The sequence below is a fragment of the Lepus europaeus genome, chromosome 13 (assembly GCF_033115175.1).
Source record: "Lepus europaeus isolate LE1 chromosome 13, mLepTim1.pri, whole genome shotgun sequence".
Lineage (NCBI taxonomy): Eukaryota > Metazoa > Chordata > Mammalia > Lagomorpha > Leporidae > Lepus > Lepus europaeus.
The window spans coordinates 66,995,539-67,011,639 of NC_084839.1; the positions used below are offsets into that span (position 1 = coordinate 66,995,539).

At 38.1% G+C, this 16,101-nt stretch overlaps 1 protein-coding gene across 3 annotated transcripts in view; it reads left to right on the plus strand.

Moving 5' to 3' along the window:
• Nucleotides 1-1,043: 1,043 nt before the first annotated feature.
• Nucleotides 1,044-16,101, plus strand: part of ZNF638 (zinc finger protein 638) — an 85,023-nt gene continuing 69,965 nt past the window's right edge. For 2 of the 3 annotated variants that reach the window (XM_062209624.1, XM_062209625.1), the window contains exons 1-4: nt 1,044-2,558; nt 7,503-7,564; nt 12,779-12,817; nt 13,961-14,259. In XM_062209624.1, coding sequence (XP_062065608.1) covers nt 1,242-2,558; nt 7,503-7,564; nt 12,779-12,817; nt 13,961-14,259 — 1,717 coding nt within the window. In that variant the 5' untranslated portion in view covers nt 1,044-1,241. The remainder of the gene's footprint in view (nt 2,559-7,502; nt 7,565-12,778; nt 12,818-13,960; nt 14,260-16,101) is intronic. The other variant, XM_062209623.1, reaches the window with a different exon arrangement.

Here is a 16,101-nt window from a genome sequence, read left to right on the forward strand (position 1 = left end):
TCCTGAATGATAACGGTATTATTTTGCTAAGAAGTGGTTTGGACTGGGTAGTGTTGCTCTCCGGTGGGCTGTTCAGCAGCCAGCTTTGACTAACATAGCAGGAACTGCAAGATATTTTTACATCTGTGAGTGGTTAAGAGCATGGTTTATGGGGCCAAATTACTTTAAGTGCAAATCCTGGCACTGCTACTTGTCTCTGTTTCTTAACCTGTCTCTTAATATACTCTATAAAACTAAGTGTCTGAATTGTGAAAACTAAATGATATAATCTGTAAAGTGTTTAGAAGGTAGCTGATATATGAACAGTGCTCTGTAAAGTTAATTGTTGTTTTCCAAATATACAATTTGTTTGTACTCCACTGTGGTGGGAATTCAAGAGACTGGTGACTGGCTTTGTTAAAGTATGTTGTATCTTACTACCAATTTCGTGCTGTTACATACTCCTTTGTCAGACTGTAGTCAAGTTATTGGCAAAAATTTTTATCTTACAGGAAACAACTATTTAATAACAGGAACATAAGTGTAGTTTAATTGCCTCATGGAATTTATTAGATATGAAGGCTGAGTCCAGGGAAGAATGTGTCTTACAGAAATGAGTCTTACAAAGCTTTAGGGTTACAGTTATTATTTCTATTGTTTTTATGTCTGGTAATATACTTAACAAAGTGTGTGCATTTCTGAGTATTTTAATGCCTTCATCTTTTTTTCCAGTATTAAAGCATGAAATAAATCCTCATTGTTTTTCAAGATTATTTAAAAGGAGTTGTAATTACTGCTCAGAACCTAGGACAGCACCCACCACAACACAATGTACATGAACTCTGGCTTAAGGTTTGGGGTATATTTTCTGGATTCGGGAAAGGAAAGAAGAGAAAGTTCTGGGGGAAGTTTAAGATCCTTGTGAGTTCCTGCTCTAAAAGTATATGAAATGCAGGGCAGTTTTATGGCTTTATTTCAAAATGTTTTACACTGGCTGTAGAACCCACTTCATGAAGTAGTTTGAGTTAAAATGATCTAATATTTGTGTTTTAACTTTCAGCTTTGTGTTATTCTTGGAAAATTTCGCACCACTTGTGAATTCCTTGAACCTGGGCATTGCAAATCCACTTCTGTTGGGCCCATCTCCTTTGCACTTTGCTCAGATTAAGACTCAGTTGGCGCTTCAGCAGCTGAATGCCGTTGCCTCACATGGTTCAGTACCACCTTATACTTTATTAAATCAGGCTTTCTTGAAAATAGCCATGTCGAGACCCAGGTTTAATCCTCGAGGAAACTTTCCACTTCAAAGGCCACGAGCACCTAACCCTTCTGGGATGAGGCCTCCAGGACCATTTATGAGGCCTGGATCTATGGGTCTTCCAAGATTTTACCCAGCAGGGAGAGCCCGTGGAATTCCACACAGATTTGCTGGCCATGAATCTTATCAGAACATGGGACCACAGAGAATGAATGTTCAGGTAACTCAACACCGAACTGATCCAAGATTGACCAAAGAAAAATTGGATTTTCATGAAGCACAACAAAAGAAGGGGAAGCCTCATGGTAGCCGGTGGGATGATGAGCCTCACATATCTGCATCAGTAGGAGTGAAACAGAGTTCTATAACACAGGTTACAGAGCAGAGTCCTAAAGTACAGAGCCGCTATACAAAAGAGAGTGCCTCAAGTATCTTAGCAAGTTTTGGATTATCTAATGAAGATCTAGAAGAACTTAGTCGTTATCCTGATGAACAGCTAACTCCTGAAAATATGCCATTAATTTTGAGGGATATAAGAATGCGAAAAATGGGGCGCCGATTACCTAATTTACCTTCTCAAAGCAGAAATAAAGAAACGCTTGGTAGTGAAGCAGTTTCAAGTAACGTGATTGATTATGGGCATGCAAGCAAATATGGCTACACAGAAGATCCCCTTGAAGTACGTATTTATGATCCCGAAATTCCAACTGATGAGGTCAAGAATGAATTTCCATCACAGCAGAACATTTCTGCGTCTGTTCCCACTCCAAACGTAATATGTAATTCTATGTTTCCTGTTGAAGATGTGTTTCGCCAGATGGACTTCCCTGGTGAGTCCTCCAATAATCAGTCTTTTTTCCCAGTTGAGAGTGGAACCAAGATGTCAGGCTTACACATTTCAGGAGGACAGTCAGTCCTTGAACCTGTAAAATCCATCAGTCAATCTATTAGCCAAACAGTTAGCCAGACAATGAGTCAGTCTCTGATTCCTCCTTCTATGAACCAGCAGCCTTTTTCATCTGAATTAATTTCAGCTGTAAGCCAACAAGAGCGGATCCCACATAAACCTGTGATAAATTCATCTAATGTACATGTTGGCTCAAGAGGAAGTAAAAAGAATTACCAGTCAGAGGCTGATATTCCCATTCAGTCTCCATTTGGGATTGTGAAAGCATCATGGTTACCAAAGTTTTCACATGCTGATGCCCAGAAGATGAAGAGACTTCCAACTCCTTCTATGATGAATGATTATTATGCAGCATCTCCAAGAATATTTCCACATTTGTGTTCTCTGTGTAACGTAGAATGTAGTCATTTGAAGGTGAGTGTTTTTCAAGATCCCTGTATAATGATGCTCAGCACCCAATTTTCTCTAAATTCTGATGTGTGTGCTGGTATTAACTAGGCCTTTAGGAAATGGCAGAAATTTTGAATTCGGTGTCAACGCTTAGTTGTAATCTTAACTAGCTCTGGCCTTAGTAGTGAATTGAGTGTTAGACTTTCTAAAGCATTCCTATAACTGGATACACCACATAGTTTGCCGATTTATTTTGAACTTTTAATTATCCCACTTATGAAATTTATATAATGAACTGTACTTAAAAGACTGTCACATGAATCACCTTTGTCTAAATAAGAGAATCTGTTGGTGTAAAAATATAAAAAATTGGTATAACTCATTTGTACTGCACAATTTTAAAAAACAGTGTATTTTTACCTTGATTGTACCCACCTGTCTTAGGTTAAAGACAGTTAATATTGATTTAAATATTTTTTAACTTTATATGCACTAGTGGTTTCTTGAAAAGGAGCTTCCTAAAACGACTTCACTGCAAAATTAGTCAAGATGTATTAATTATGGGGCCAGCTATGGGCTCAGAAACTAGGGTAAAATAATAGAGATTTGAAGAGAAAAATGTTTGTAAAATAAGTTTTAAATATTTCCATGGTTAGTATAGTTAGAAAGAAGTGTCTTGCAGAGGTGCTGAAAAGTAGAATAATGAAAATGTACTTACTATTTGGTAGTAATCATTGGTAGACCTGAGCAGAGATTCCTGTTTTATTTACATATAGGTATTTGGAAACCACTGGTTCTTCTATTTACTAATGTGATTTTTAGATTAGACTGGAAGTGGTCAGGAAGGAGTTTACTTCCCATTGGAAGAAACTCATTCAAAATCATAGTATACTTTGAACAGGCTTGAAAATCCATAGGTGCTAATTCCCTTGTTTCTTCTCCTTCTGGTACTTCCCTTCTCCCTGTTTTTCTCTTCTGCTCACCAGATTTCAGTCAGCAAGAATCTGATACATAGATCTGATGCCGTTGTGTTAAGGTTAACTATAGAAAGAAAAAAGGCAGCATTTTACCCAATCTTAGCCAGATTTCCTGAATTCTATTAAAAATAGTAATTGTCTTATTCCATCAAAAGGGATAGCAAAGCCTTACCTTGAAAAAGAAAAATCTCAGAGTAATTCCCAGCAGTTAGTTGCAATTTCTAGGTAGCTCTGGCCCAAGTACTAAATTGAGTATTAGGCTCTCTGGATGAAGCACATCATTTTTTGCATTTATTTTAATTAGTCACTATGAATCAAACAAAATATCTTAAAGACCTTTAATTTTTAAGTTTTATTCTGCAGTGTAGAAAAGGAATACATTTATTTTATGTTTTTTATAACAGTTTTTTGTATGACTATTTTTGATTATCGCGTAGAAATGAATATTTAAAATTTAAATGTTTTTAAGGTGATTATACAGTCCCAGAAGAATTACACAATGAAGGAATTAAAAACATTAGAGGGCAACAAATGGAGATTTATTTATTGAACTTGTTTGGGTTTGCTGTAGAGGGGGAGGTGATATAATATTTCTGTCTTCATTTTAGACTTGTACCAGTCAGTATTATCAATTTACCAACAACTCATGTGTGTCTAGCAGTATGTGATTTTAAAAAATATATTCTACTTCCTGAGATCAAAAGACTTTGCTAGTGTAACTTAATATAGTGGTAGTTACTAATGCGCTAAGTCTTTCTGGACTAGAATGATCTGAAAGGGAAGATGTAATGAAGGAGGTTGAAGATGGGTCTTCCAGGTCTTGCATGAGTGGGCTTTAGATATGCCTACCTAAAGGGGGAGAGATGAATAACATACAGAGGAAGAGGTCCTGAGAAAGGACTACATTGCCTTGTGGTCAGAGACTATTAAGAAAGAGTGATGAACATGTTAAAAATAAGTACAAAGGGCCTTGAAAATCTAGTGTAAGGAGTTTGAACATTTGGTATGAGACATTAGGAAGCTAAGTTTCTTGATACATGAAGTGACGTGTTCAAAGTGTGTTTTAGGAGAGATCTGTCTGAAGCATTCATAGTAAATAGGAATAAGAAGAGATGGGAAAAGGCACCTAACTGGTGGCTTCTTAAATATTCATGTGTGAGAGGATGACAGTCTGGGTTAATATGGTAAAAGTAAACATTTCAGAGGAGGGAAAGTAATTTAGTGATCATTAGGGCTCTTAGGAGATTGCCAGTTAAAGACACCTCTTCATGGACAATACAACAGAATGGTGTTTAAGTAATGATTCTTCATTACTGAATGTTCAAATGATAGGGGTTTGTGAACATGGCTTTAGAAGGCAAATACTACCTCTCATTACTGCGATACACTTTGTTCCCTCAAGTGTGTATATATACATTTTAAATAGGTAGCTGATGAACGAAAGTTATGCAAAATCTGACAGTGTCTGTGTTCCTCACTTTTAAGTCTTTAAAACCATAGCCTTAAGATATACTTTGAGAATGCAACAGAATGTGAAATGTATTTCCTTTTTAAATTGGAATTCAGAATATAGAGGAGGTGCTTTTTTTGGTTTAAAAACACTATTTTTTTCTGATTAAAAACAAATGAATTCCAAAAAGGTTTTTGAAGTATTTGGAGAATAGAGAGTGAACTCTGATCTGGGTAGGTAGTTTTCTTAAGATTTACTTATTTGACAAGCAGAGTGATGGGGTGGAGGTGGAGGATCTTCCATCTTCTGGTTCAGTCTTCAAATGCTTGCAACAGCTGGGGCTGGGTCAGGCCAAACCCAGGAGCCCAGAATTCCACCTGGGTATCCCATTTGGGTGGCAGGAACTTAAATGCTTGAGCCATCATCTCCCTTGCCAGGTGCATTAGCCAGGGAGGTGTATTGGAAGTGGAGGAGGCAGGACTCCATTGAACACTCTGATAATGGGATGCAGTTGTCCCAAGTGGCTGAACCCACTGCACTACGACACCCACCCAGTAGTTTCATTCTTAGCCTGCCCAAATGTACTGTCCTTGTAGCATCACCTGCTTAGTGTTAATTAGTACTTTTTCTATGGAGAGGCCTTGCTGCTTTTGGAACATTATCTAATCTGGTACTGTTACTTCAGAGTCTAAAAATTGGGGTGTCAGGGGCTGGCACTGTGGCGAAGCAAGTAAAGTCTCTTCCTATGTTGCTGGCTTTCCACATGGGCACTGGTTCGAGTTCTGGCTCCTCCGCTTCCAATCCAGCTCTCTGCTAATGCACCTGGGAAAGCAGTAGAAGATGGCCCTGGTTCCTGGGTCCCTGCACCTATGTGGAAGATCTGGAAGAAGCTCCTAGCTCCTTGCTTTGTACCAACCCAGCTCTGGCCCTTGGGGCCATTTGGTGAATGAACCAGCAGATGGAAGATCTCTTTGTCTTCTCCCCCCACAACCCCCATGTAACTCTGCCTTTCAAATAAATTAAAAATATAATAAAAATATGATTATAAAAAGAAATTGGGGTGGCATACATCTATTTACTGAGCTTAGAAGCATGTTAAAAAGATGGTAGAGTATGTGTTGCACTGGAGCGACTATACCTTAGATAGGGCAGCTGTCACCTTCAGCTGATTACTGCAGTAAGAATGCATATCCAATATTAGATATCTTCATATTTCTTCCAAGAAAAGCTGGACATCTGGATTTGGGGATGAAATCTATGGGTTTTTAAATGTTGGCAATTTAAGTAAACACCGTGTGCTCCAAATAAATCATGCTCAACCTCCTTCCCGCCATTGTGTCTGTTTGATGTAAACAGTGTCTAATTATTATCAAAGACATGGCTGTAGCACCACTAGAGACTCTTTAACTGCCAATCTTATCTGGCTTTCTCATTGTATCACTGAGCAGAATATGAAACTTTTTTCCCCCCTTTTGCAGTCTATAGTCAGTTCCATGGCTTAATGAAATAATTCAGGGTTTGTCGTAACTTGTTGAGTATTGCAGGTACTTTCAGATAGTTCTTGCCAAGGCAGAATCCAAATTAATGTCAAATGGTGCTCTGTGATACTTCTGGTTTATCTTTAGCAATGATGTAAACTAAAATATTTTGAAATGGAAACAAATGTTTTCCTCAAGGAAAGTTTCAAAATACAGAACTGCTTAGTAAGTTTTCTGCCTTTCCAAATGCTGGAGGAACAATAAAACATTGAGTAATATATGTGTTGCTTTTATGTACTTGTTTTATTTTGGAGTCTGTATCTTTGAAAATTGTATTGGCTTTTTTTTTTTTTTTTTCTAAAGGAGATGTATCACCCAGGAACTGATGGTTACATATTGTAATTTTATGGCAGATTAATTGTAAATGAAGAAATGTATAAGAAAGCATTTTGTTAATTGTAAAGATCTATATGTAAGGGATTTTGTGTCTTTAAAATGGTGTTATTTTCTCTTAAATTTTGAAAATAAATTAGATTTGATAAGCAACAGTTTTTCATATTTTTACTAATCATTTGTCAATATAGTGAGTACCTTGTTTGGAATGATTCTGGCCTATGAGATAGTATTTTTTGATTGTTGGTGGTGTTAACTTGAATATTGGAGGAATAAGTCAATAAGATACTGTATTTTGAAGATGCTGTCTTACAGATACCCTTTTACTTACAGAATTTTTTATGTTCTTAGGTGTTGTTTTCATATTGGAGAGAAATTATTTTCTGACCATGCTTTTATCCAATTTTAAATATTTGTTGATTTCAAAGTGTTAATCTGTGGGTATAACTTTTAAAATGTTTTCCATATGAAATAGTTTTAAAGGGGATCAGAAAGGTATGGTATTAAGTGCATTTGTTTGGAGGTCTTAATTTTTGTGAAAATTTTCCTGTGACAAATGCAATTTATACCTAGTTTAATTTTTGAAAAGATGTATCTTGACATTTAAGACATCCTGTTTATTACTCAACATAAAGAATATTCTAATTTCAACACTTTTGTCTTACAATAGGATTGGATTCAACATCAAAATACATCAACTCATATTGAGAGCTGTCGGCAGCTACGTCAACAGTAAGAATATTCTTTTTTATATGTAACAAATTTACAAAATAGTTAATGTTCAGTTATGACTTAAATACCTTTAGTGTGATGCTTTGTACAAAAATATTTTTAGAAAGCTCTTGCCTATTTAAAATACTATTTTTGTAGATGTATGTTTAAGATTATTCAAAAGGGGAGAATTCAATATGATCCTTGCCTTGGATTCCTTCTTAACTCAATTTCCAGTAGGTGAATTTTTTAATATCATTGGTTTTTTCTTTGCTGGCTTGCCTTCCCTGAAATAGTTTATCTATTTCAGAGCAGATATCCTTCCATTCTCTTCTCCTTTCCCCCAACAGTTATATTTAACTAAAAACTAACGGATACAGCACACCAGTATTTAACTTTAAGCCTACAGCTCTGCTTTGTCTTAGAACTTGTTTTCAGAATAAACCTTAAGTAAGGGATGAACAAGCTAGTCTTTGTTCCTCACAATTACTTCTTCAGCTCTTCCATATTTTTCTTTAAGACAAGGCACCTGTGAATATTTCCCCTACTAGCCTTAGAGACAAAAAGTGTGATTATAGCAGTATTCTCCAGTGTCCTTTGTAATAACAAAAATAAGTTAGGTGTTCCCCTCCCCTTTAAAAAGTTTCTAGTCACCAGACTTGGAATATATTTTGAGGTTATTATTCAGGACTCTTCCTGTTGCATGTGATTAACCCAGCTAGAAATAGCTTTTAAGGGAAAGAAATTTATTAACTCATTTAACTGGGAAGCTTCAGGGGTAGCTCTAATTTCAGGAACAGCTTAACTTAATCACAAAGTATCGGAAATATTTCCATTTCTTGACCATTCTCTTCTGTGTAGGCCTTATATGATCTCGGGCATACTTCTTCCACCCTCATAGTTCTGGACTTAAGTTATCTGTTTACTTATCTCCAAGACGGTTTTGTTTGTTTAAGATTTACTTATTTGAAAGGCAAAGAGAGAAAAAGAGATCTCAAATTTGCTAGTTCACTCCCCAAATTGCTCTAGGTCCCCCCTGACAAAGCCAGGAGCCAGGAACTCTTTCTCGTTCTTTCCCATGTGTGACAGAGACCCACTGTCTCCTAGGTGTGTTAGCAGGAAGCTGTGTCAGAAGCTGTGACTCGGTCCATCACTCCCAATGCCTGCCTCTTAAGCATTTTATGTTTTGTTTTCTTAAAGTACTTCTTTGCCTGTAACTCCTGCAGAGGTCCTAGGTTTGACTTTTTGGGACCACTTTGGTTTTGTTCTCCACCTTTATAGTAGCTGAAGGAATACAGTACTCAACTTTGTTTGGTGTCATTGTGCATATTTCTGGTATAGAGAGTGGGGTAACTGGTACTCGAATCATAGAAGTAATTGGGGTTGTTTCTCCGTATACAAACTATACAAACAAACATAGGTCATCTCAGGGAGATAATATATCACTTGAATTAGATATGCCTGTGGATATGCCTGTAAATGGAAACCTTCCCCTAAGTCACATTTTCCCACAGATACACAGTGAGATGTCTAGTTTTATGAGGATGAGGGCTTTGCAGAAGTGAGTTATTTGCTGTAGATACTCACTCATGATGATAAGAGGATTCTAGCTACATGTACTGCCATTTACTAAAGAGCATGTATATGCCTATTAAAATTTTTTGTGTAGATAAGCTTATATTTTTCATGCAGATGGGACTTAATTTTAAAGTGTGTCATTTCCATGCCTGCCAGTTCAGTGCTCTAGCCTACTTTTTTACCTTACTAATATCATATACTCTTGATTAATTACTTCATGGCTTTTTTTTTCCCAGCAAAAAAAATTTTAGCAAATAAATTAGTTTGAATTGGCTGCTTTAGATCCTGATTCTGTGTCCTTTTAAAGGTGCATTGTGTTCCATTATGTAGAATTCTTAATCCATTTACTAATTCCTATATTGATAAATATTTAAATTCTTACTCCTTTTCTTAAGAGCTTATTGTCTTGGCTGGTGCCGCGGCTCAATAGGCTAATCCTCTGCCTTGCGGCACCGGCACACAGGGTTCTAGTCCCGGTCGGGGCACCGGATTCTGTCCCGGTTGCACCTCTTCCAGGCCAGCTCTCTGCTGTGGACCGGGAGTGCAGTGGAGGATGGCCCAAGTGCTTGGGCCCTGTACCCCATGGGAGACCAGGATAAGCACCTGGCTCCTGCCTTTGGATCAGCGTGGTGCGCCGGCCGCAGTGGCCATTGAAGGGTGACCCAACGGTAAAGGAAGACCTTTCTCTCTCTCTCACTGTCCACTCTGCCTGTCAAAAAAAAAAAAAAAGAAAAAAAACAAAAAACTTATTGTCCTCTATCTTTGTTGGCTCTTTCTGGAATATAACACATGGGTGGTTAGCTTGAGAAGAGATACAGTGTGTCAGAATTTTGGTATTAAAGATTTGCGGTGGGCTTTGATCTAGCCCACATTGTATTCAATGACCCAAATCTACCCCTAGTTCTAGCTTCCAGCTAATGCAGATCCTGGGAGGCAGCAGGTGATGGCTCAAGTTGTTCATTTCCTGCCACCCACGTGGGGAACCTGAATTGAGTTCCTAACATCTGGTGTTGCAGGCATTTAGGGAATGGAACAGCAGATAAAAGTTCTCTGTCTCTCAAATAAGTAGATTTTTAAAAATACTTTATTTTATTTACTTGAAATGCAGATTGACAGATTTTCTAATTACTGGTTTACTCCCTAAATGACTACAGTGGCCAGGACTAGGTTAGGCCGAAGCTAGAAGCCTGGAACTCCATCTGGTCTCCCAAGTGGGTGGCAGGGGCCCAAGCACTTGAACCATCTTCTTGCTGGTTTCCCACAAGTATTAGCAGGGATCTGGATTGGAAGTGGACCAGCTAGGACTTGAATACACACTCGTATGGGATGCCAGCATCACAGGCAGAAACTTAACTTGCTGTGGCCTGGAAGAGGGGCAACTGGGACAGAATCCGGTGCCCCGACCGGGACTAGAACCCTGTGTGCCGGCGCCGCAAGGTGGAGGATTAGCCTGTTGAGCCACGGCGCCGGCCAGGTTAATTTATTTTTAAAAAAGATTATTTATTTAAAAGAGAGGGAGGGAGAAAGATTTTCCATCTGCTGGTTCACTCCCCAGGTGGCCTCAATGGCCAGGGCTGGCCAGGCCAAAGCCTGGAGCCAGGAGTTTCTTCCTGGTCTCCCATGTGAGTGGCAGGGAGTGGCACTCATTTTATGTAAGCAGTTATGTCATCTTTTGCTGCTTTTTCCAGGCCATTAGTAGGGAGCTGGATTGGAACCAGGACCCATTTAGGATCCCGATGTTACAGGCAGTAGCTTAATCACTGTGCCACAATGTTAACTTCAAAGCTAATTTTTTTGTCTTTATCAATTTAAATTTTTTTTTTTTTTAATTTGAGTGAACAGTACCATCTGATTTATCCCCTAAATGGCTGCAAGGGTCAGGGCTGGGCTGGAACAAGGCTGGGAGCTGGGAACTCAGTCTATTTGGGTCTCCCACATAGTGGTAGGGATCCAAATACTTGAGCCATCATCTACCTCCTTTCAGGGTCTGCATTGGCAGTAAGCTGCTGTTAGGATCTGGGGCCAGGTGCTGAATCCAGCTACTCCAATATGAGATATGAGCATTTTAACCATCATCTTAACTGCTAGGCTAAACACTTGCCCCGTCTTCATAGTTTATCATCACATAATCACAAGATACCATGGGTAACTTGTCTGCTCTCAAAGCAGGAAGAAAGCAACAGGAGATTTCTCAGAATTTGTCAGCAGTCTTGCTCCTTTGTTTGGTTAGAACCTACCACTGGCTATCTTTTAAAGAAGCTAGGCTGGGGAAAAAATATTTAGCTTTTTAGCTTTTGTTACAGAGGCAGGCAAGGAAAAACAGTTGAGAATTGCTGTTGAGTTAGTTCATTAACAGCATCTGAGGCAAAGAGCAACACCAAAAAACCAATTTACTTTCACTGAGTTTATGACCTAACTTTATATTGATGACTTGTTGAAAGTGTTGTCTCCATTTCCTTACCTGGCTTTCATCTTACTATGGAAAATATATCCTTGAGTACTAGCCGTTTAATGATTTAGTATGTTCACCATGTCTAGTTAGCTCAGGTCCTTTAGAAAAGTTGAAGGTAGAGATGTCTGTCTTCTATGATACTGTTGTTCCTCCTCCTTTTTCTTTCTGTGATTATTCCTTTTTGTTTTAAATGTTCTTGTGCATAAGATTTCTGTCCTCAACCCTCTTTTTTCTGTAACTCCATCCTATGTTAGTCTCACTCTTCAGAATATAGCTGTAGCTTCTTTCTAAATATCTCAGCCTTCTTTTCCTAGTTTCAGATGTTCATTTATAAATGTTCTGAAAACATTCTTATGTTATCTTTGCTTCAGAAATGGTCAGTGAATCCCTCATTGCTTTCTCTTGTGTGAAGTCACATGTGATTTTAAGGTTGTTCATAATTTTGTCTTTACCTGAGACAACCTTTCCAAGTACTTTTATAGTTCTTTTTCATCATTTCCGTGCTGTTGCAGACCAGTTTCTGGAACAGAATACCAGTATTTTGCCACTGGTCCTTCGTTTTATATATTTTCATGCTTGAAATCTAAACTAACCCATTCCAGCTGATGGATTTTTTTTTTAAGGGCTACTTGAAAAGCAGTGTCATCTTTGGACTATCTTCTGATTGCTCTCACTTAGATGTATCTTTCCAGAGACCACTTGGTATCACTTAAGGAGCATCACTCATATTGAGCCTATGGAAGTACCCTAAAATATGATAAGAATCATGTCCCCCTGGAATTCTGCTTAGAGGATGAACTGTCTTCTGTCTTTTTAACCCCTTTCAATACTTGTATCTTGTACCTCTTCTGTGCTTTTAAACACTTTTTTGTGTGTATATTGCCTATTATACTTAAAATTTTAGGCCTTTAAAATGTGTTTCTCTGTTGCACCTACTAGCATAGTATTTATTGAGTTAGACTCTTAATATTTTATTTCTAAGAAAAATTTCACATTTTAACCTACAAAGGTACTTCAAAAAGTTTGTGGAAAACACATTATTTTTACCTGTATTTTTCCATGAACTTTTTAAAATAACCCTGTTTAATAAATCACTATGTAAACTAAGGTTTTGAATAGTTCTCCTGATATATTGAAGGTAAAGATTACTTGAGCCTTATAGTTTTAGTTTAGCTGTTTATTAATATTGTTTATTCTCAAAATAGGTATCCTGATTGGAATCCTGAAATCCTTCCATCAAGAAGGTAATTTTTAAAAAAAATAGTATTATTATTGAAACTTGATTTTCTTTTGAGAGTAAACAGTTACTTTTTAAAAAAGTTATTCTTTTGAATTGAAGCCTGCTTTCACCATTTTTACTTTTGAACAGAAGACAAATGCAAAAATCTCTGTGAATCTTCCTTCACTTATTCCAGCTTAAATGCAGTACTTTCCCCTCACTGAACTTCTGTTTTCTTTAATCTTTTCTGAAAATACTTGTTCTGATTATTTTATGTTTGTGGGATCTTCTATTGTAAATGCCTTAAAGGCTGAGAGTGGTCTTTCTAAGATCTATAGCCTCTAGGGGTCTGTACTTAATTTGTGTTTATATTCATAGAAATATTTGTAGATAGCTTTGTTCATTTTTCCATTACTATAACAAAGTACCTGAAGTTGAGTAATTTGTAAAGAAAAGAGGTTTATTTGGCTCACAGCTCTGGAAGTTCTAAGAGTGTAGTGCCAGCTGTGCTTGGCTCTGGTGAAGGTCTCAAAGGGAATGGTATCACAGTGGTAGGGCCTGGGTGGGAGAGAGAAATCACTCAACAAGGAAGGAAGCCAGACTCAAAGAGGGATTCTTCTATAACAACTCACTCTCATAAGAACTAACTCTGAGTTGTCCAAGAGCTACCTTCCCTTCTGAGGCAGAGCCTCTAGTGATCTGAGGATGTCCCACTAGACCCCTTCTCTTAAAGGTCCCACCAACTCTTGTTATCACCAACACATGAGTCCTTTGGCAGGGGAAAAAACCACATTCAAACCTTAGCAATAACAATCTTTCAGGGGAAAACTGTTGAAAATGTTTATGTAAATCACTTTCTAAATTCTTTGCATATCTCTTTCAAACTATTAGTTATAATGTTGGTACAGGAAAAACCCAGGGCATTTATGATGATACTTTTCTGTAAACGAGGTAGCATAGCAATTGGGGGGCTTATCATTTGTTTTCATTTTTTCTTCCTTACCTACAAGGCCGAATTACATCATAACAGGTGTTTATTTTTGTTTTAAGTATTACTAATGCTTGATATTGCCAAAAGTCTCTTTTTAGTCAAGTGTTGTCATTTAATGTCATTTGAGCTTACATTAAATTGCTGACTCTTGGCTTGTTTTCTCTTACTCCTTTGTAGAAATGAGTGCAATAGAAAAGAAAATGAAACTCCAAGAAGACGGTCTCATTCACCCAGCCCCAGGCGATCCAGAAGATCAAGCTCAAGTCACAGGTTCCGTCGATCTCGAAGCCCAATGCGTTACATATACAGACCAAGAAGTCGAAGTCCAAGAATTTGCCATCGTTTCGTTTCTAGATACAGATCAAGATCCAGATCTCGTTCACCATATCGAATTAGAAATCCATTTAGAGGTAGTCCAAAATGCTATCGATCAGTTAGCCCTGAAAGGATGTCACGGAGATCAGTGAGATCATCAGGTACTCTAATAGCTGTGAAATAATCAGTCTACTTATTTTGACTAAACCTTTTCAGTTTTTTTATGTTTGGATTTTAAGAAATGAAATAAATGTTCTGTATGGTAAATTTTAGAATTGCTGCATGAAATCTGATTCACATCCCATACAGTCCATTATTCCCTCTAGAAACATTGTGTACAGAAGTCTGAGAGAGTGTATCTGTTTACGAACATCAAATTTAAAAACATGGATGTAAAAACATCTGATTTTGTCTTGAGAATTACTTATATAGAGCTCTATGAATTCATTTAAAACTTAACATGAAATTATTCATATTGTTAATTTATGTCTTTTTTTAAAATTAATTTATTTATTTGAAAGAGTTACGCAGAGAGAGGAGAGGCAGAGAGAGAAGAGAGAGAGGTCTTCCATCCACTGGTTCACTCCCCAATTGGCTGCAACGGACAGAGCTGTGCCGATCCAGAGCCAGGAGCTTCTTCGGGGTTTTCCATGTAGGTGCAGGGCCGAAGGACTTGGGCCATCCTCTACTGCTTTCCCAGGCCATAGCAGAGAGCTGGATCAGAAGTGGAGCAGCCAGGACTCGAATTGGTGCCCATATGGGATGCTGGCACTGCAGGCAGCAGCTTTACCCACTATGCCACAGCGCCACAGCGCCGGCCCCTACCTTATGTCTTTTTTTTTAGATTTTTATTTTTTTATTTTTGACAGGCAGAGTGGATAGTGAGAGAGAGAGAGAAAGGTCTTCCTTTTTGCCGTTGGTTCACCCTCCAATGGCCGCTGCGGCAGGCGCATCTCACTGATCCGAAGCCAGGAGCCAGGTGCTTCTCCTGGTCTCCCATGCGGGTGCAGGGCCCAAGGACTTGGGCCATCCTCCACTGCCTTCCCGGGCCATAGCAGAGAGCTGGCCTGGAAGAGGGGTAACCAGGATAGAATCCAGCGCCCCAACCAGGACTAGAACCCGGTGTGCCGGCGCCACAAGGCAGAGGATTAGCCTGTTAAGCCACGGCGCCGGCCACCTTATGTCTTAATACCAGTTTAATGACCTTTCAAAAATAGCCTTCTATAATGAGAAATTATTGTAAATGTTCAGGAAGTATTTTGAGTAGGTCTTTTACTGTTCAGTATACCAATAGATTGGCTGCAATTGAGAATACTTTTAAATTTATTATTACTTTTAAAATTTATTTGAGAGAGAGACAAGAGCTCCCATTTGCTTTTTTACTCCTCAGATCCCTTCATTCATTGGGGCTGAAGCTGAGTGCCACTAAATCCAGATCTCTTACGTCAGGGACAGGAACCCAGTTACTTGAGCTATTACTGCTGCTATCCAGGGTCTGTATTAAGCTGGGAGCTGGATTCAGGAGCTGGAGCAAGGCATGGAACCCTGGTACTTCATTGTATTTCATGGTGGGATATGGGTATTCTAAGTGGCTGGGCTAAATAAATGCCTGCCCCTGGAAATACTTCTGAATGGATAAAGCAGTCATTCTCAGTGTGTGGTCCAAGGACTCTTGGAACCTCATGTTCTTTTCAGAGTTTTATAAAATCTTTGTTTTTTCAGTTTTGTGTACACTGAACCAAAACACTCTATCCAACAGATTCACTGCAGAAGTAGATATGATAATTTAAAGGTATCTTTTAAATCCAACATTAACGTGTTTGAAAAAAATGCACAGTGATGCTACTAATCTCACTATTTCTGTTTTGTTTTGAGAGTTACACTCTTTTTTTTTTAAAAATAAATATTCTTTATATTAACAGATAGTATTCACTGAATTAATATTCTGTTTTATTTTTAACATGTTAAATAAGAATGCATATAACACAAAATACCTTGGAAGT